A 21,903-nucleotide genomic window follows, 5' to 3' on the forward strand; every position below is an offset into this window, starting at 1 on the left:
GCAGAAAAAACAGTGGGTGCAGGTATGGAAGAAATAAATGTGACCACATGTTCTCTTTCTTGGTTGAAGCTAGGTAATGAATACATAGGGGCTTCGTTATACTATTTGCTTTTCTATATACGTGTGTGTGTGTGTGTGTGTGTGTGTGTGTGTGTGTGTGTTTTAAATGTTACATAACAATAAGTTTTTTAAATGTTGAGTAATTTGGCTCTTAATTTTCTGACTGAAATTATGGTTAAAATTTGTTTCATTTTTATAAAATTAGGATGGTTATATTTCTTAAAAGTCTGAGTAATGGCTGTTCTCTTTATTAGTTTAAATAAAGACTATTTATTTAAATTGAATAGATTATGAATCTACACAGTATGATCCATATACTTCATAATGCCTGTTCCATCAGTAATGGTGGCTCATTATGGCAATGAATGGGAGAAGGAGCAAAGGGGGGAAAGAAAGATAAAACTGATCAACCACTTCTTCTGTCATGTTGCAAACCATTGTTCCTCTTTTCATTCATATTTCTCAAAAGAAGAATGCTGGACATTAAAGCCAGGAATTTAAGACATTCTTGTCCAACCACTTGCCCTGTGTATTTGCCATGGAGGGTGCCTGTTCAAGCACTGAAGAGAGTGTATGGATTACCCATTATGTATCATGAATGCTGTTTTGGGAGAGTTTACCCTGATCCTCCATTATCATTAATGTCATAGATTCAAATAGGCTTTTTTCTGGTTTATTCCTGTATTCGGTAGTTTGGAAACCCTGCACACTTATGTGTGGGGGATAAATAGAGAAGAGAGGAAACAAGAGTAGGTAAGGGGATGTGGGACAAATTAGGGATCCATGGGAGCTTTCAGGAGAGATTTAAAGCATTCTAGAACCACTTTCCTAGGTTGCATATGTCTTACTACATGGAAACATAGCATATGCTTTGCCAAATGTTGACTGGATCCTTATGTGTCCATTGTTTTCCCAGGACAGTTATTGATGATCCTGGGTCTGTACTCTAGCCCACATGTGAATCCATTCCTCCTTCAGCACTAACATGGCTATTTATGGTGCTTGTCCATGAATCAAGAGCTGAAAATGCTGTTACTGTGAGAAACAATTTTTTTCAAAGGGCAAAGCAGAAATATAAGAAATATATCATGTTCTTTTTTTTTACACTTGTAAGAAGAATAAAGTTTTCTCAAAAATTAAAGAAACTTTACTGTTTATAAAAATTTTTTGAATAAATCCTTACTCTGGGTAATCAATGGACAGAAAGTGAATATCATTCTTTAGACACACACACCAGATTTGATAGTGCCTTTACATGAATATCAAAGAATTGTATGTGAATAAATCATTTGCTTTCGAATGTCTAAACAGGATAAATAATCAGGGGAGTACATGTTTAATAAAAAAATTAGGCTTATAATATCTTAAAATTCCTTTTCAATAATTTTTGACATAGGTTTTTCAAAGCATTTAAAATCCTACATTTTTCCAAAATGAAATTGCATGCATCATAAACAAAGCTGTTTATAATGATGAATTTTTAAGGGTTTTGGGTGCTAGCCAGTGTATCTCTTACTACAGATCTCTACAGCTTAGTCTCATGTTAACTCTGTGCTTGGTCTCACAGAACAAGTGAAAAAACAGGACCCTTTCCCTGTTCCTTACCCATGCCAGCTTTATTTAAAAATATGCGATTTGAATTGTTTCATACATTTCTAAAAAGAGTATATTTGTGTGTGCTCTTTCTTTTTTTATTTTAAATTTAAAATAATGTTTTCCCTTTTTGTTTCTTTGCCTTTGTAGGGCTTTGGAAGAATAGAAATGAGGGAGACAATAGCATTTTATAGACATCGACACAAATAATTCATAGTATCCCGTCTATTCCAATGCTGACCCTTTGCCCAAATAGCAACCTAAGTTATGGCAGAATACTTAGGAAGGAGAGTCTGGTGTTGTGTTTAGTCATTTTACTATTTTCATTTCAGTTGCTTTCGCTCTCAAATGTCAACTGAAATGTTAGAAAACCTTCTATTCTGATTTCTACTTTTAATGGTTGGAACACCTGTTGTGGGCTGGGCTTAAACAGAAGTCATGCTTCCTGTATAATTTATGGGGATACCAAAGGGAACTGTTTGTCTCATTTTTGTCTAGTACTACATCCTTTTTGATCTTCCCTTTCCCATATGGTCTTCTGGATCTTTTATTCACAGATTCAAAGCACTAACACAAAATGCTTTTGTCAAAGAATATTTAACATCTTCTAAAATGTGTTCACTTCTAGTCCCTATGAAAGTTACTTCAATTGTTAAAAGGGATATTCTAGTATTTCCTGTTTCTTTAATGTTTTTACTGCATCAAATACATAATTTTCTCTTAGGAGACTAGTCGTAATATTAGTTATTTGTATCTTATCGTTTTCTGGAATACATTTTAGACAGCTATTATAAGGTTCCAAAATATGGTAGAGCAGCATGAGGGAAAAGTGGAATGGAGAATTGAGAAAACAAGGGTGAGAACAGAATAGAACCAGTCATGAGACCAAAAAACTTCACCACAGTGGCTGGTTATACATTTTACTCTAAACTTAGTAGGAGCCAGTGGAAACCAAGACTGCACTTTTGCACCACACTTTGCTGTCCCTGTTTTAAAGACTAAAATTGTAAAAACACATTCTGAGAGCATGGTCAGTTTTTTCAGGTAAAGTGTCACTGAGAGGGAATACAGGGTCAGACTGTAAGCCTTTGACCTTTCCCGTGTTCCATGACGTTTGAGGACTGCCTTCCTCCAGCTGTCTTGTTTGCTCCTTCTGTTGGTCACACAGGTGACTTAGAGTGCAGATGGATCAGCACAAATCCATCACCACTCATGGAAGGGAACTCAAGGCTCATGTCCTGTTGCTCATGGGTCAGAAGCAGCTGCATCCTACATGAAGGACATCATTTTTAATTCAAGTGCCCTTTCTTTTCTCTAACCTCAATATCACTCTCAGATCATATAAATAATTATGAAAAGAGATCCTTTGCCCTGTCTCATTTGTTAGGCCTTGCTTAGTTCAAATTATAGGCATATAACATTTTCAGAGCCAACTTAAACCCATAACACAGAAAAATAATAATTTTCTGAATTATCAATTTAAGAACTACAATTAAGAGCATGTTGTCATGGTTTCACTTTTCCTGACTGCTGAGATCAAGTGGTCCTTTCTTAGGAAGAAGGAAATCAGTCTTCATCCATTAGAGAATTGTCAAGGGTCTGATACCATGCTAAAGAGAACACAGAAAGGAACTCAAGCCCAGAAAAATCATGAATTTGGAGGAAGAGTTTTTGTTTTTGTTTTTGATGAAATTGATTGTGAATAGACAATAAGTGAATTTGGAAGAGGCTCTCAAAAATGTAGTTAAATACCAAGAAAGATTGCTTTCTGAGTATTATTGCTAAGATATCCTTGTTGTCTGTAGGCTAGTGATTTTTCAAACTAGGGTCCCCCAAGTCCCTTAGGGACAGTAATGTGGTGGGTAGGGATAGCTGTTTGCCTCCCAACTCTCCTCCTCTGCTTCAGCCAGACAAAGCAGTTCACCTTCATTATCTGTTCTGCATATTGGCCTTCCTGGCTTTGACTTAGCAGGATAGCCTAGTGGAAGAAGGAAGAGCTGTCCACTCCTGTGTTGGGAAGAATAATCATGATATATTGTTTTTGTGTAACTGCTCTAGTAGTTCTGGAGGTAAGACAGTGTAAGTCTCTTTTTAATGTAAAGGATTTATTTCCTAGTCAATTCTTATCTAATTAAAAGTGATAAATGAGGTCCTTGTTTCCCAAACATAGGAAAAACAAAACTAGTTCTAACCTGATAGTTACCTATTGGTGGGTGATATGAGTTCTTGCAACATCAGAAAATGGTATAGCATGAGAGAGCCCTTGATTCCATCTCAGTCTTCTAGACCCCACTTGTCACCATGCGCATTATGAGTATAAAATGAGCTCAAGGACGGTCTTGTTGAGGTCAAGGTGAGGAGATACTTAACCTGCTTACATAGTGAATGCTTTTAAGACCTGAGATTTCCACAGGCATTATATTCAAAAAGTGGCATTCTCAGGCATAAATTCAAGAACACTCAAGAAAGCTAAAGCACAGAATGAGCTTTACCTAGCCAAGAACTCACAGGATATCAATGGAATATCTTACAAATACGTTAAGAGAAACTGAGCAAAATTTTAAATATACTAATTAAAAGGGAAGACAAAGCAATACTAGATAGAAATAAAAGACTTCAAGTATGATTTGATGTTCTCCATATCATAATTGAAGATTTAATTTAATTATAATTAATGAAGATATAGAAATTTAAGTGTTCAATGGAATGGATTATTCAGTTGAGGGAGTTTGGGGTTTTTGTGTGTGTGTGTGTGTGAGGAAGATTGGCCCCGAGCTAATGTCTGTTACCAATCTTCCTCTTTTTGCTTGAGGAAGATTGTCACTGAGCTAATATCTGTGCCAATCTTCCTCTATTTTGTATGTGGTACACCACCATAGCATGGCTTGATGAGTGGTATGTAGGTCCACGCCTGGGATCTGACCCTGGGAACCCTGGGCTGCCGAAGCAGAGACACAAACTTAACCGCTACGGGCCAGCCCCTAGTTTGTTTTAAATTTACCCTGTAACACTTCAAGTAGAGACTAAAACTTGAGAGTCATTAGTAGTTATTTTACCAGATTCCTGGGGGAGAAAATCCTGGGTGCATAAGGGGAGATATGGAGTGGCCTGAAACCATGGAGTCACCTGGAACCAGAATCTAAGAAGATTCTGAAGCAGCTCATTAAAAAGCGATTTCTAATGTCTAGAGGATAACAAAGTATTAAGTAATTACAGTGTGAATTCATTGCCAAAAAATAAAAATTCAAACAAACCTACTTTCCTTTTTCTTTTTTAAATGAGAAATGGACCTTGGAATCAATTTAAAAAGTAGACTTATAAATACTGGAGCAATGGATTACAAAGGAAATTATAACAATCCAATAGAGAGTTGCCAGAAGTTTTCACAATGGAGTTAGAATCCAGAAAACCTACACATTTTCTATTGGAATAACTTCAATTAGTAGAATAATAAAGCCCACCAATAACAAATGAAAATGTTGAAAGGTAATTTTTTAAATGAGCGAACCACAAATTGAAAATAAGACAATAATGAATTCGTGTAGAAAGGGAGAAATGCAGTTTGGAGTTTACTGGAACTACTGAGATTTCATCTGTAAACATGTGGTAGTTCTTGAATTCAAGAGTTAACAAGAAGAAACACAGAACTTTTGTATAGAACTCAAAACTTACGGGCGGAGCTCAAAATAGTAAAACTAATAGGAAATGCAAGAGTAAAAGGTCAGGCCAGCAAATACAAGTGCATTTTTTTTTTTAATTTATAGTAAGATTAATGAACATGAGAACAATGAGTTTTCATCTATTAATTACCTTTGTTCAGTAAAGGAAGAACACCTAAGAATCATTTAAAAAACATCGTGAAAGAACGTGTTGTAATAGTGAAATAAGTAGATCATGTAATGCTACTAAATTGGGGTAGTTTAAACAACCATTTGCAGAGATTGGCTGTCTTAATACAATGGGGAGAAATGTCAGATTTACTTGCACATGTAGAGTATTATGTTGGTGGTCTCCCAAACTGGCTGATTCCCAGCCCTTTACAATTCTTGAGCTGTGAGAATTGAGACAAACTCCAGAATATGGCGATACATTTCATATTGCTACATACCTCTCCCACCGGAGCCTTCATGTTCAAATTCCTACCTGGATAGTCCCGATATCAATTTACCTTCTCTTAATAGGTGAGTAGAAGGAGAGCTAGGTCTCTTTTTTGTTTTAAAAGACAAATGTTTCACACTTAGGGTTGATAACAGATAAGTGAATGCTTCCTTAGTCAGCACACTGCTGGACCCATCAAAGTCCTCTCTTATAAAGGTTTCTGGCTTTAAGATCAGCCTTTCAAAAGTCTTTTGACACCTTCTTGCTTTGAGGGGCATGTGAACCACTGGGAGTCACGTAGGTACTGTAATGAATAATTACAAGACAATTGAAAGCACCTGGAAGGCAAGGACTTTGCCTCTTTTTTGTACCCCAGCCTTTAACAATGTCTGGCACTAAGCAGATGATCAACAAATATTCGTTGAATGGATACATGTAATATGTACAATTAACATCTTTTCTGTAAGATATAGAAAGAGCCAAAAATAAGGGGCGGAGGGGATCTGACTCCTTTGTAGAATGGTTGAAGCAATTTCTACAATTATGTAGGATTAGCCTTTAAAAAGAACAAACCAAGGAGTTAAGATCAGGGGCTGGCCTGGTGGCACAAGCGGTGAAGTGCACGCACTCCGCTGCGGCGGCCCAGGGTTCGCCGGTTCAGATCCCGGGCACGCACTGAAGCACTGCTTGACAACCCATGCTGTGGCGGCATCCCATATAAAGTGGAGGAAGATGGGCACAGATGTTAGCCCAGGGCCAGTCTTCCTCAGCAAAAAAAAAAAAAAAAGAGGATTGGCAGATGTTAGCACAGGGCTGATCTCCTCACCAAAAAAAAAAAAGAGTTAAGGTCAGGTATCATTTATTTAGCATCCTACTCAATGCTGGTTGGATGCAGACAGAATTATGACACAATCTTTACCCTCAAGAAGGCTGTTGTCTGGTAGTGAAAACAGGTAAACATATACTACAGTTACAAGCATATGTATACAAATACTACAATTACAATCATGAAAAGTGCAAATATAGAGATGGATTATTAGGCACATTCTTGACATAAAGGAGGAAGTGCTCGACTTTCATTGAGCTAATTCTTGAAGGATGGTTGGTGATCACCAGGGAGAATGCTGTAGAGGATACGTGGTCTAGACAGTGGTACACGCCCATGCTCTATTCATAAGTAAAAGTTTCTAGAATAATTGATTCAAGTGATTCCTCTCCATTAATACTAAGTGAAATTTAATTTGTTATTGGCTATGCTTAGTTTTCTTAGAACTATTAATGAGACTTCTATATATACACAGATGCGTGTGTATCTAAAATTTAGCACAATGATTTTTTTTTAATAAAGCAGTAAATTTTACAGTTTACCATGTTCTAATCTCAGGCAGAGACCTGGTTCTCTTTCAACAAGGGAATAACTCTTGGGTTCTGTCCCAGTGCATAGTGTCTAGTACGAGAGTACTGACGGTAGTCTGCATGCACTAGTAATAGGAAGAGCCCCATCTAGGCCTGTGAGAAGGGGAGGGAAATGACATGGTGAAGTTACCATGTCTCCATCAAATTCCCCACTGCCCCTCCCCTCCGTTTACCTGATGGTATCCACTAAAGCAGGCTGGCTCACATCAGACACAGTAGAATCAGGAGGAAATTGGATACTGACTTAATTAAGTAGACCATTTTTCAAAAATACTCCTGTTATTGAGTGATACAAAGTGAAGGTAAACTTTATTAGAGCGTTCAGTTTCACGGGTTTATAACATATACATTGTTACATGGTACCTGCCTATACCATTCTGGAATTTGTGTAATTTTGAAAATGTTTCCAGACTGTGTTTCTGCACGTTCTACCCCCAAAATAGTACTGGTAGTGTGAAGCAGCATGGTATGTGAGGAAACGGCAAGTAATTAGAAGTGCCTAGAATGTAGGTTTGTGTGGGAAAGGGCAAACTAGAAGGAACCAGGTGGTGGAGGGCCTTCTGTGCTGTACTGAGACGTTTGACTCTGTGCCATACTAAGATGTTTGAAATTTATCCTCTTTGGATCTGTTGTGCACTAGCATCAGGAAAGTGATACCAGATTTGAGTGTTTGCAAAATCACTGTAGCAGCAGCATGGAAGAGAGCCTGAAAGGATGAGAATCAAAGCAGGAAGACAAGTTAGGAAAGAGACTGAAAGAGTGATCCAGCCAAAAGAGGATGAGAGGACGAAGGCCTGAACTGTGCCCGCGGTAGGAGGGGTGAATTCAGAAGGTCTGTGTTTTGAGTGACTGTCATGTGCCAGATACTGTCTTAGGTTCTGGAGATACATCAGTGAACAGGGCAGACTTTGCTGCCCTCGTGGAGCTGACACACTAGAAGGGGGAAAAAACAATAAAATGACTCCCATGTTCTTCAGTTTGAGTGACTAGGTAGTAATGATTAAATGGGCGTTAGTTTTGGGGGAAAAGAGTTTCGACGTGTTGAATACGAAGTGTGTTGTATCCAGTGTGCACTTGAAAATACAGGTCTAGAGTTAAGGAGTAAGGTTTGGGCTCTTTGCAGAGGGCCTGCTTATATTTGTTTTTACCCATAATACTTAGTTTTATGTAACATCAATCAGGACTTTGGGGTTGCAAAAATAGAATCCTCTCTGGCTTACCTAAGCAGAAAAGGAACTTACTAAAAGCTTTTGGGTGTCGACTTATGGAATCTCTAGGAAGGCCAGAGAGCCAGATTCTGAGTCAGGGTGTCCAGGAACAGTGCCCACTGCTGCTTCTGGGCCCACTAGATGCTCCCCTCTATACCACTGCCACCTCCTCGTATGGCTTCTTTTTTTTTTTTTTTTTTTAAGATTTTATTTATTTTATTTTTTCCCCCCAAAGCCCCAGTAGATAGTTGTATGTCATAGCTGCACATCCTTCTAGTTGCTGTATGTGGGACTCGGCCTCAGGATGGACGGAGAAGTGGTGCCTCGATGCACACCCGGGATCCGAACCCGGGCCACCAGCATCGCAGCGCGCGCACTTAACCACCAAGCCACAGGGCCGGCCCCGCATGGCTTCTTAAAAGCCCTTTGTCCCTGGCCTGCGCTCTGGCTGCAGAGGAGTATAAGCAGGCTAGTTTTCTGACTCATAATATGGGAAAATACAAAATAAGGAGGATATCAACGACACTGCACATCCGTAAATATCCAAAAGGATATTTTGCCTCCATTTATGTCTGGAATGAAAAAATATTTAATTTCATAAGTGCGTAGAATTTTACAGTGATTTACTATATATTTTCATGTAATATTGTGATGAAGGCATGGTGTCTTCCTTAAAACAAAACTAATATTTTTCACATTAAAATGAATTGCCTTGATTTATTAATTTGCTAGTGAATTTGCTTTTAATTGTTGTTCACTGTCTGACCAGACAGTCCCAAACTTATGAATGGATTTCATTCTATAAGGTTAAATTATTAGATAATTAAATTATTGGAAATGGTGAATGCATCTTCCCACTGAAACAAAGTTATGGATGATTTAGTTCTTGTATTTTAAAATGTGTTTTATATTCCAGTGGAAGCTCCTAGAACACGAGCTGCTTGCCATCTTCAAGTGAGAAGTGAAAGGGAATGGAATGGAGTCATTTGTGGGCACAGTGCCTGTAGATACATTGTAGACATTTAATAAAAGTTGGAGAAGTGTTTCTAGGAATAGATGGTTGGAGGGAGAGGGGGAGGAAGGAGGGAATAAGCCTATTTTTCTAACATGGAGCTGCCTGTAATTGTTCTAATAAAAGTGGGTTACATGGCTTACGTCAGTGACTTAAATTCAAAATTGCATATATTTATTGTCTGATCCCTGAATCCCAGAATAGTGAACAATTTGAGAGTCATTTAAATTGAGTGGTTCAAAGGGAAATAGACTGTTCTGAATAACATATAATGACTGGTTATAACACAGAATTGTAGGATTAGTGTGAAGGTAACCAGGCTGAGTATATAGTCTTCAAAATATACCATGGAACTTTTTGCCTATTTTCAATCCTAATATTAGTTTATTTTCCTAATGATTTTTGTCTTTTACCTTAAATAAGGGAGGGAAAAATAATATTAACTGAGGCTTCCCGTTGCCTTTACCTAGGAATGCATTATTGTATTTTCATGACCAAAAGCCTTTTCAGCAGCAAAATGCTGTTTGCCTGATTGTTACACAAAGATTGTTGAACATCTCTCCACTCTAGGAGGAGAGTAAGTTAACCTGCTTGAGCAGAGTAATAACTGATGATTTATGTATACCTGATCTTTTAGAACAGTGAAGAACTCGGTATTACTTTTTCACAATTCATGTTGTACGACAATATATATTAAGCATCTGCCATGTGCCAGGCAGTATGCTAGGCTCTTGACGTGAAGAGATGAGCAAAACAGCCACAGCCCTTGCCCAATTTAAGCAGTTGACGTGAATTATATTCTATGATCTATAATTTTGAGAATAAAAACTCTTGTAAAGGTATTTCATTAAAGTTTGTATAAACTTCAAACTCAGAAGATAATAGACTTGCATAATATTCCCAAGAAACTAGAGGAATATTAAACATTTCTGGATGGCAGTTTGATTTACCTTGTATTTTAATACCGATCAGAAATAATATGAACATTTTTATAGGATCACAGGTAATAGCCTCAGTGCTTCAAAAACTAACTTAGATCATAGAATTAAATAACAAAAACAGATTCAAGAGAAATTGAAATTCAGTGTAGCGAACTACTTCTGAAGTCACAAGAATGTGATAACTTACCCTCAGGAGCAAGACAAATGTGCCCTTGCTGGTATTTGATCAGATTTTCATCTTTTTTTGTCCCATCAGTCCCTTTTGCATCAGATAAAGGAATGTCACCTGTCACCTGAGTGCTGAAGATTAGCATGAACTGATTGACTCCATTCATTGGGAGCATGCCTCCCAGCTTGCAGCTAGTTCAAGGTCCTGGAATGGGAACTGCTATGCCTCTGGTGAAGAAAAGGCAAATCACACGCAAAAGAATGCATAGTTTTTAACCAGCAAGAGTTTCATTAACCATTTAATGACTTGGGGAAATATCAAAGGGTTAACAAGAACTTAAAATCTTAGAACTATAGCACTGAAAGGATTGTTCCTTTCTTCTGTTCCAATTCCCTTATTTTATAGTGTTTCCTTAAGGGCAGAGTCATACTCCTTTTCCTGAAATTGAATAAACACTCCCAAAATACTTCAGTTTGTGTTTTTTTCTGATTTCAAAAAAGATACAAATGTTTAAAAAGAAAAACATCCTTTTGGTTTTACCCTACAGAAATAACGGCGAGCTCTTTGGTTTTTATTTTCCTAGACTTATTTCTAGACAGTTTGTGTGTGTGTGTGTGTGTGTGTGTGTGTAAAACGCAAAAATGGGATCACAAGCTGTTCTGCCTCATAGCACAGTGGTGACAAGCCTGACTTTGGAATCTGACCATCCTAGGTTTGAATCCCAGCTCTTCCAGTTACTAACAAAGGCTGTGGCCAGTTTCTTTATCTGTAAAATATAATAATGTACTTATTCATAAGGTTATTGGGAATAACATAAAGGAGATAGTACATGTGAAATACTTAATCTAGCGTTTAATAAATGCTTAATAATCCAGCCTCTTCTTCCTGTGTTCTACCACGCTGCCCCTTTAGACCATGCTTTCCTATATTGACTTTTTAGGGGGTGCGAGCAGGGATGCACAGATATGTTTTTTGTTTTTTTGTGTGTGTGTGAGGAAGATCAGCCCTGTGCCAACATCTGCCAATCCTCCTCCTTTTTCTGAGGAAGACTGGCCCTGAGCTAACATCCGTGCCCATCATCCTCTACTTTATACGGGACGCCACCACAGCATGGCTCGACAAGCAGTGCATCGGTGCGCGCCCGGGATCCGAACCGGCGAACCCCAGGCCGCCGCATCGGAGCACGCGCACTTAACGGCTTGCGCCACCGGGCCGGCCCCCAGATATGTTTTTATGTATGATTTTTTTAATTGGTGCTCTATAAACCAAGAAAAATATGTAGCTAAAATTTTCTCCTGGCTTGTAAAACATATTCTTGATATAAAGGCTTATGATATGATTTAAATTTTATAAGGTTACATTCAGTTCAAACTTACCCTGTTAACTTTTGTGTCTATTGTAGTATCTGGGGCTTCTTTTGGAAATAAGTAAAATGAATGAACTGCTTAACAGCCTTTTTGGTTCTTTTTGTATATATGTTGTGTACATGTATACACTGTATATGATGTATAATGTATATGTAGTTTTCATATTAATTATTACAAAAAGCAGCATAGTATAGTATAAGTACCATGAATATCATATGTAGCTATGCTGTTTTATTTGTCTTATCCAAGGAGAATGTTATCTTTGTAATTTGCCTTAACTTCCAAGTAGGAATACAGTTTTGTCCCAGATTGATGTAGAAGGTTAAGTACTGTCTAAAAATTAACTTAGAAGAATAATTTTAAATTTTGTTGGAGATTTTTATATAATTAAATGTGAATTAAATGTTTATATGCAAACAGGTCCATAGTTAAATTTTATTACAAAAAAAGTAAATATTCTGTTTTTTTCCCTTTTCTCTAGCTCAACTGAGAAGTCATTTCCTTGGAGGTCAACAGGTATGAGTTTTTATCATATGAAAAATCTTATGTTTGCACACACACAAAAAAGGAGTTTCATAGCCTTTCTCAATTTAATACCTCTTGGTGAAATAAGCCAAGCAAACCCTTTAATAGTGACAATATTGAGCTAATTTGAACTAATAGTTCTTGATGTGCTTAATTTTTTGAACATAGTTGAGTAGACTTATATATGTCAACTATACAGAAAGTTAAAGCATTGGACATCAACGTTTTAAAAATCAACCCATTATCTAAAACTTTTCTATCATAAGGAAACACAGGGATACTCTCGCAAAAGTGATTGTATAATCTAGGAAAGTTGTTATGTAAGGTTTATGTAAATCCAAGTTTTTCCTTTCATGGTGTTTCTTATACTCAAGAGTTATATGAAATGTTCATTTTCTTTATGTATCCAGAGGTAGAATATCTGTTAACTTCTAATATAGTCTGGAAGCTTGTAATGTAGTCTCTTTATCTTTTCTTTTTACCCCAAATTCACCTCATATAAAGGATTAATTACATTAAGAACAGTATCTGCTACTTTGACAAATATTTGATATCTTCCTACTCAGTCTTCATTAATTAAATGTTTCTTGGGCCTGGCACTGTACACATTGCTGGTCAGACTGTGATGGGCACAACACACACAAGTCCCCCTCACCTCCCATGAAGCTTATAATGTAAAGGATGATGCCAACAATGTATAAATGCTAGAATATGCCTTGATGTCTAAATAGTTTGGCACTTTTCAAACAGGCTTGAATTGAGTACAATTCACATCACCAAATGTCTGGTATCTGAGTTTACCTGAACCTGGTACCAAGATTCTGATGTTATTTATAGTGCTTACAAGGCATCCTCCTGTTTTACAAAGAAGCTGTTCCCAAGGACTGTAGTGTTTAATCAAACCATAGATTAGGCAGAGGCATGTGCAAAGCTATGTAACAATAAGACTTACAAACAACAGTTTAATAGAAGGAGAGATGTGTCATGAAATAATATGTAGTTAACTGCCAAATATATATTATGTGGGAAACGTTGCTATAAATGGACAGACAGACCACTTCTGAGATAGCTTTGCAGGGAAGATGGGCCTGGAGCCTAGGGCTTGATGGGTGGCCAGCCTGTGGAGAGGGTGTTGTCATTGGGCAGCAGAAGAGACAACAGAAATGTCACATGGGAACATTTAAAAATGGTTTGGGAGATAGTAAGATGTGCAAAGGCTAGACAACCATATTGGGTCAAATTATAAAGATCTGTAAATAGCTGGGACTTTGAGTTCTCCTGCAGGTCATGGGGAGCCACTGAAAATCCTTTGAGCAAAAATTCACCTGATTTAAACATTCCTCAGGAGAAATAGCAGACCTATGACCTGGAGGGAGGAAAAATTAGTGGCAAGAGAGACCAGTTGAAAGCTTATTGCAGAATTTGGAGTCTGAGTTCATCTGAACTAGGCGATTCATAGGGACTTAGAGGCTGGTTTGGTGTGGAAGAGGGTAGACAGTGATAGCTTTGAGGTTTTGAGTTCAGGAGAATAGTGGTACCGTTAAAACAAGACAGCCAGTTTTAAGGGGATGCTCTGGACTTCAGTGTTAGATGTGTTGGATTTGTGATGATTAAAGGACAGCAAATGGAAACATTCAATAAGCATTTAGAAATGTGAATACTAAAGAAAACCCTAAATCTAGTGTAAAGGAAAACATTTAAACTGTGATAGGTCCATGCATATTAATACTTTATTATATGATTATATTGTTATGTGATGTTATACATGTGAGCCAGAGTGCTGTGAATAAGGGACAAGCAGTTGGAGGACAAGACTGAAACTCAGGAGAAAACCTACTTGGGAGAAAGTGGCTGCATTTTCTCCTTGGGAGGTAGTGAGAGAATGATCTACTAGATTAGTTTCCAAAGTGGAGTGGCTGCTCTATTTTACATATCAGTTAGTCTTTCTGTGCATGTGTGTGTGTTATACATAATTTTATATTTTTCCTTTTAAACAATTGAGAACATATGCTATATATTCAGTTATATTTGCTGCTTTTTTTCATGTAATGTTATATCACAGTTACCATTTAATATAAAATTCTTCTGTAAGTTCATTTTTAATACTGCATCATTAGTTTGTTCCAGAAATATTTCTTGAGAGCCTTAAACAGTTGTCTAGGAGATAGTTGTCAATATTTAAAATAAATATCCTTGCCCTCTTGCTTCAGGTTTAATGGAGATATGTAACTGTATATGCTCACAATTGAGGGGGAAAGGCTGTAAAGCAAAAGTACAAGTATATACCATATTTATCCATTATCTCTATTTTTGGACATTCAGGTTGTTTCGAATTTTTCACTATTATAGATACATTGTGGTAAACATCCCTGTATAAAAAAAATATATCTGCACCTTTGATTTACCTTTGCTAGATTTTTAGAAAGAAAATTATTTTAAAGTATATGAACATTTTAAGGCTCTTGATATGTGTAACCAAGTTGCTTTCCAGAAAAGATTATATTAATTCTCCTTCCCTTTAGGTATATGAGGTTGATCCTCTCATATTCCTTCATAAGTGTCATCATTTATATTTCTAATTATCTACAAAATATTAAAATATATGATATATTGCCCTTTTCTATTGGAGAGTTAGTATTTGATAGGGAAGAGTTCTTTGTAGCCCAAGGTTCATAGCTGTGTTAGTCCGAGTCCAGTCAGGAAAACCCAGCCCATGCCAGGTAATTTAATATGAGGGATTTGATATAAGGAAGTTATAGTTATAAAAGTGTGGGTTGGAAGGTTTGGGAGAATTAAACAGCATGATGAAGTAAGTACCCAAGAGATGAATGATACCGGGAACCTGCTGTCATTTCTAGGACAGTGGGGTCAGTGGTTTGGTCATCACAACTGGAGCAGTGGTGGGGAGTGGGCAGGGGGAGTTTTCCCGCTTTGGCTGAAGCTACGATGGAGACATACCCATACCAGAAATGCTGCCTAAAGAAGAGCTGGAGAGACATCCTGGCTTCTCTGTGCAGTTCTCCTCCTAACCTGCACCAGTCTGCCCTGGCTGAACTGAGCTGCCCTGGTAAAAATTGTAGATTGTAGAAAGCCAGGCGCGCGTGGTGTATTCTTGTGTGTTGACTTACATGTGGTGAGAATGAGCTTAGGTTATGAAGACACATGAAGGGGAATGAAATATCTGGGGCCCTGGCATCCTTTCCACATCCCCTCTGCTCCAGTACATTTACTCAGCTTCAGTCATCTCTCCACCATCTTCATCGCTGTTGCCAGAGCCAAGGATCAAATGCACTACTGTGTGCTTAATGTTTTTCTGTAAATTTTTTAAATCACCTTTTTTTTAACCTTTCACCACCCTAATTAGTAGGCTGTGCAATCAGCTTACTAATGTGTTAAATATATATAGATAAATAAAATAATATATATATAAATGTAAAGTGTTTTAAACTAAATGCATAACGATTAATTAAATATTGTCCAAACAACTTCCCAGATACTTTCATGTTATGAAAATACCACTCCAGTGGTTCACCTGTCCTGACCACAGCTACCTTCGTAATTCACACCTAGTAACTGTCGGGGGAAGAGGGAGAATCTCCCTCTGCCCTTTTCCTTAAGGTTCTTATGGCTGGCCAAATAATCAACAAGACAGGTTAGCAGGAGAAAATAATACCAAGTTTAATAACATGTATACATGGGAGAAACTCAGAAATGAGCAACTCGTCTCTCTGTCTAAGCTGCTTGCTTAAGTATTGCAGCTAAAGGCGAGGACCGTGTTGGGGGTGGGTAGTGGTCTGGGACTTCAGAGGCCAGGAAGACAATTCTTTTCAGGGTCGTCTATAGATAATGTGGTCAGGGAGAGACAGAGTTTTTGATAAAAGAGGCTTGGTGCCTTTCCTATTGTAACCTTGGTCCTACGTTATCTTTACAGCCATCATGATAATAACTCTTTCCTGAAACAGATCTTTTCCTTTAAATTTTTTAGGCAGTTTGGGAGGGGAAACTCAAATATTCTTCCTGAGTTCTCTGAGTCCTTATGTCTTCAGCTCAAAATAATCCGCATACCAGAGTGGTGCCTCCTAGGGTAGCTTGCCCTGAGCACCATCATAGCTAAGCTTCGTCCCTTATTTTTGTCAGAGTATGCTCTTGCCCAAACTCACTCAAACCTGGGAGGTGTTACATTTACTTATCCTTTTTTTCTTTTGGAGGCTGGGGGAAGTGTATTAACCTTCAAACACAGCAATCACAACTGCTATTTACTCCACTTTCTATTATTTTAACTATACTAATGTTACTTATGAGTTTTCTTCAATTTGCCTACTTTTTAGCCGTACTTATGACATTTAAGTTGTAACGATAGCAATAAGTTATAATGATAAGGGTAGGTAATTGAAATTTGATTGTATGAATAAAAGTAAAATCTGATTTGTTTGGTGTTTCTTTTTCTGAGTAGTTACAGATGCCTTTTAGAGGTTTGATTATAAGTACATAATGGGATAAAATGACAGTTTTGCTGCTACTTTTACTGTAAAGTTTAACTGTTGTCTTTTCTCTTTACCACTTTGCGCACAGACATACTGAATGTAGTATGAAAATCAGCTCATGTTTAGAATTCGGCAGCCCTGCTCAGAATGAGGCAATGGTGGCTTAAAAGTAAAAAATATTTAAAGATCTTCAGTCTACTTTGTCTTTTGTAGGCCTTGACAAAAGAAACATCTTTATTCAATTTTCTTGGGTTCCTAAATAAGAAACGATTACACAAAAGGATTTAGGATTAAAGGTCTGTTATTGTACCTCATTTTTCTTTAATACTTTGGACGTTTACTTGCAGACAATTTCTCTACCTTTTTTTTTGAGTATTACAAATTTGACTAGAAAAGCTTAGCACTTTAAAAGCTTTTTCGTGATAAGGTGAATTGTTAGCAGGGCAGTGATTTGATCACTACCTGGGAGAGATCTCTGCCTACTCACATGTTTTCAGGATGTTACATTCTGTTGAAATGCCAGAAACTGAGACCAGCTGCTGAAATTTGTTTTTAAATAGCTTGCTTACTGCCGTGTCATTTTCTAAGGAAGATATCAGGATGCCCTAGGCAGAAGAGATTTGCATTTCTTTATGATTCAGTGCAGAACAATCAGCTTGCTTGTTTTTTTGTGGTTGCTTGGTTGGTTTTTAACCTGTGCTAGGGATAGTAAGCTGTTTGAAAGTAAAAAGCCAAAGCTTTTTAAGTTTGGATGCTCAACCAAATGACTTCCCAAAGCATGGGAAAAACTGTCCATTCTCCAAAACATTTTATTTTCCCAGGCCTTAAGGAGAAGCTTTCCTAGAAGTAATAAAGTGGTTTTGAAGATTTTATGCTTTATTGTTGACCTGCCTTTCTATTGCCCTCTCTCTTCCTTCTTCTGTATTTTCTAGCTTACCACTGTTACATATTTACTCTCTCAAAACATAAATGAACATCCATTTGTCTTTTATGAAGAGGAGAGTTTATCATTTTCTGTTTTGGCTTTGTCTTTTCCTTAGCCTTGCAGTTCCTATAACCTCGCATTTTTGTGTTTTTTACGTATATTCTGCTAAAAAGGAATGAAGGAGGGAATGTTGTCTTAGTGCTCTGTAGGGGAGGAAGAACTATTCCTCTACCCTCTAGGTCCTTCTGGCTGATCTAAGAATTGAATTGACAGGAGACAGAATAACTGGAGAAAATCAAACAAAGTTTAATGACATGTATACATGGGAGAAACCCAGGAAATCTGAGTAACTCGCCAAAATGGTGGAAGCCACTACCTTAAATACCATCTTCGGCTAAGGACAGAAAAGGATGTTGAGGGTAGTGGTTTGGGACTTCAGCAGGGAGGAAGGCAATTCACAAGGAGGTGGAAAAGCAAATGTTTGGTAAACAGATGTTTGCTGGACCATCTATAGACAATGTGACCCCAGAGAGAGAACTTAGATAAAAATGAGCTTAGCAAGGATCCTCCAAGTCTACCATACCCAGAGTTATCTAAGGTGACAGCTCCTTCCTGGGACAGGCCTTCTGTCTTAAATTCTTTTAGGCAGTTAGGGGAAAGGTCAAAGTTTCTTTTTGAGTCTTAAAAATAATGAAGCCAAAGAGACACATTTTAGGGTGGCAAATTCTGATCCCCCACAGCTCCTTTCCATTGTGTTTTTTATTAGGGTCATTTTTCCATTGTTCACATCTTTATATCTTAACAGTTTATATATTTGTACAGTCTCTTATGTTTACCAAAATTTGAGGTAGCTTTTGAGAAGACATATAATAAAACAGAAAAATAAACAGCAGAATTACAGAAAATATATATTAGAATAATAGGTAAAGGCCTGAGGAAAGTAAGAATGCAAATATATACACATATAATTATCCTTCATGATGGAAAATATTATGAAGAATATCTTTTAAAGAAAAAAGCCTTGGATTTACTTCTCTTTTAAGAAAAAGCACACCAATTCAGTATAAAAATAACCATATACAGAGTATGCTACCCACCATAGAGAAGCTGTGTATTCAAGCCATAAGTTGAGTCCTTTTGTGAAAGTGATCCCTGGTTGTTAATTAAATCCTCCAGCCATGTCCTGTAAAGTGAATTTTGCTACAAGTCACAATTTCAGTTTTTCTGTACCAGGGAAAAAAAAATTACTAGAGTCTAGGCAGTTGCCAGTTTTAGTACCTATGTGTAAAGTGAGGGGAAGGAAGCAGCCTCAGCCTGAGAATCTATCCTTCCCTTCCCCCTGTCCCTGCAGAATAGAACGAGGAGCATCCTACAGAGCTGGAGTACACTGTTTGTTCCCACTCAGCCAGAGAACCAGGCTCGTTGTCTTTAACACCAACATGGTTCCTAGAAGAAGAAAGTGTTCAAGAAATAGTTGCAGAAGTAGAAATTAATGTATAATAAGTAAGTGATTGGGAATTAGTACTCATGGATAAGAAATTAAAGAGGCCAAAAGATTGGAGTCGCTAGTAAAGAATGAGTTAGCAAAAGACACAGAAGCATAAAAGTGGGGGAAATTTCTGGTTGACCCAGAAGGTATTAAGGGATTTATAGATTTAGGTGGGTCTGTTACAATAAATAATGAGTAGGAGAGAAGATATTAATGATTTCATGCAGTTAGGATATTTGATGTTTGCCAATAAATATGAAAGGGATGGGAAAAGATTGTAGTAAAATAGAAATTTTAAACTGATAATGATACTTAACCTGTTAATCTCAAATTCATGTTGCCTGATGTGTAGTAAGCCAATCACCAAGACACCAGTGCTTGGAGATGGAGAAAGATTTCTTTGAATTGGCCAGAACGAGAAGGTGGGAAGATAGGTTCTCTCAAATCCGCATGTTTCTTTCACTCCAAATAAGCCAGCTGGGGGCTGGTTATCTGGTGGTCGTAACTTCCTTAAAGGCGTTCTTTTTCTTCTGCAAAACAAGCTTATAAATCCTTGTGACCCTTGAGTCACCCCTCAAGTTAAACAAGAAAACAGCAAATTAACAAGATTAACTTCTTTTCATCTGTGTCTGTGTTGGGAACAAGGTTAAAGGGTAATCATGTTCTTATTGAATATTTATAGTAACCCACAGGTACCAGGCTTCAATAAGATTATTTAACTTGGCAGTGCCACATTCATTTATTGTGTAATATGTATTGAAGGGCCATAATTTTAACATACCGGCACTTAAATCATTATTGTGTGGTATATACTGACATTAGTGGTTAATATATACTACTAAATTTAAGACTTTATAGTGGTCAGGTTTTGCATTTTGTTTATATATTTAAATTTTGTTTCTAAAATGTGTGGACAAAAGTTTCTGCCACTGGGATGGGTTAAAAAAATGTAAATACTGAAGATAAAAGATAAATGAGAGACTAGTCTTAAGTCAATTTATCTTTCTTCTTCCATCTGGAGCAAGTAATTTACAACACAAAAAAGCATTAGCACATCATGAGATAAGATGGGAACTTAAGTGGGAACACTTTATGCCTCAGTAGAAATGTACTGAATTTATAAAGGAGATACAGTAGAAAGTTATATTATACATGTTCATGGATAGCATGTTAGGTTAGCAATCATGTAAAAAGGACTATTATTTTATTGAGGATTTTGGATGTTATGATTTATTATGGCTATAAATTGTACAAATGACAAAATTTTATCATATGTTCCTTCCTGTTTCTCTTCTAAATATCAGGAGAAATATGAATTTCTGTTTAAACTTAGCCTCAGAATCCAAGTTTTTCCTCTCTTATTTTTTCAGACTTTTTTTAGCCACATAGTCATGCCAGTCTTATCACAACTGCAGTGCTGTAGCTTCCTGATCATCACTATAAAGGTTCTCAACTTTTTGATGTTTTATTACAAAAATAAGGAATGCTTCTTATTTAAAAAAAAAAAAGTCTTGGAGAATTTGGAGTAAAAGGTAAAAATTTCCTTTATTCCCACATCTCCCCATATTATCACCATTGCCACACACACACCATGTATAGAAGAAAATCTGGAATGAAACACGCCAAACTGTTAGGTGTGTATGTGTAAATATCCACATACGTGGGTTTGTTTTGTTTTTTAAGGCAATTAGGATATACTATACATTGTTCTGTGACTTTGGTTTTTTCCTTAACAACATAGTAAAACCATGCATGTGTTTTTATATCAATAAATAAAGATCTGCCTCCTTTTTAATGGCTGAGTAGTATCTGTTGTTTAGAAAATGTATGTAACCAGTCCCTTATTAGTGAACTTTTTTCCCCATTTTTTCACTTGAACAAACAATGGTAAAAATTGTTTCCGTACATCTGTCTGTCTCTGTCAATTATATTTTTTTAAGTGGAACTGACTGGGCAAGGGTGTTTACGTTTTTGTTTTGGCAAATAGTGTCAAATTGCCCAGCAAAAATGCTTAACAATATGGGGGCAGGGTACTTTTCCTCTACCCTCTTAGGTTATGCCTGTGAATGTAACTGACAATAGACACATTAATAGGAGAAAAAAACCTGAAAGTATTCATATGCATATAGAGCTCACAAAAGAAGGCTAAAGTTAGGGACTTATATACCTAACTTAATAGGGGAGAGGAAGCCTTCAGGCAGAAAAGGCTTCTATGGGAAGAACAAATGGGTTTCTAGGGAAACAAATGGGGAGATAAGACAGTTTTGATAATGTTTGTTTATACAGGTGTGAGTGGTTTCAGTTTTTATCCTTCATGCCATAAAACTCCCCCAGAGGGGATCCATGGCAACCTTGCTCCAAGAAGGCTTCTTTCTGCATCTGTTGAATCTGAAACGTCTTTAGTTTAAAATAATCTTTATGCCAACTCACACTGTCCAAGTGGGTCCGCACAAATATATACTCCTACCTATACCAACAATTATGCTTCTCTATGCTTACTATGTTACCAGAGCATAGGAGTGTAAATCTTCCTGAATATTTAGAATTTTAATAAGTTGTTAGGTTTTTAAAAAATCATTTGTTTCACATTTCTCTATATCATAAGGTTTATGGACA

The 21,903-nt window shown here is 37.0% G+C and overlaps 1 protein-coding gene across 11 annotated transcripts in view; it reads left to right on the top strand.

Moving 5' to 3' along the window:
• The window catches only part of PKP4 (plakophilin 4), a 241,542-nt gene that overhangs the window by 149,819 nt on the left and 69,820 nt on the right, over positions 1-21,903 (top strand). For all 11 annotated transcript variants that reach the window (XM_087435239.1, XM_087435240.1, XM_087435241.1 and 8 more), the window contains one exon: positions 12,346-12,380. In XM_087435239.1, the coding sequence (XP_087291365.1) occupies positions 12,346-12,380 (35 nt within the window). The remainder of the gene's footprint in view (positions 1-12,345; positions 12,381-21,903) is intronic.

The sequence above is a fragment of the Ceratotherium simum genome, chromosome 9 (assembly GCF_057802395.1).
Source record: "Ceratotherium simum simum isolate JZ-2026a chromosome 9, ASM5780239v1, whole genome shotgun sequence".
Classification (NCBI taxonomy): domain Eukaryota; kingdom Metazoa; phylum Chordata; class Mammalia; order Perissodactyla; family Rhinocerotidae; genus Ceratotherium; species Ceratotherium simum.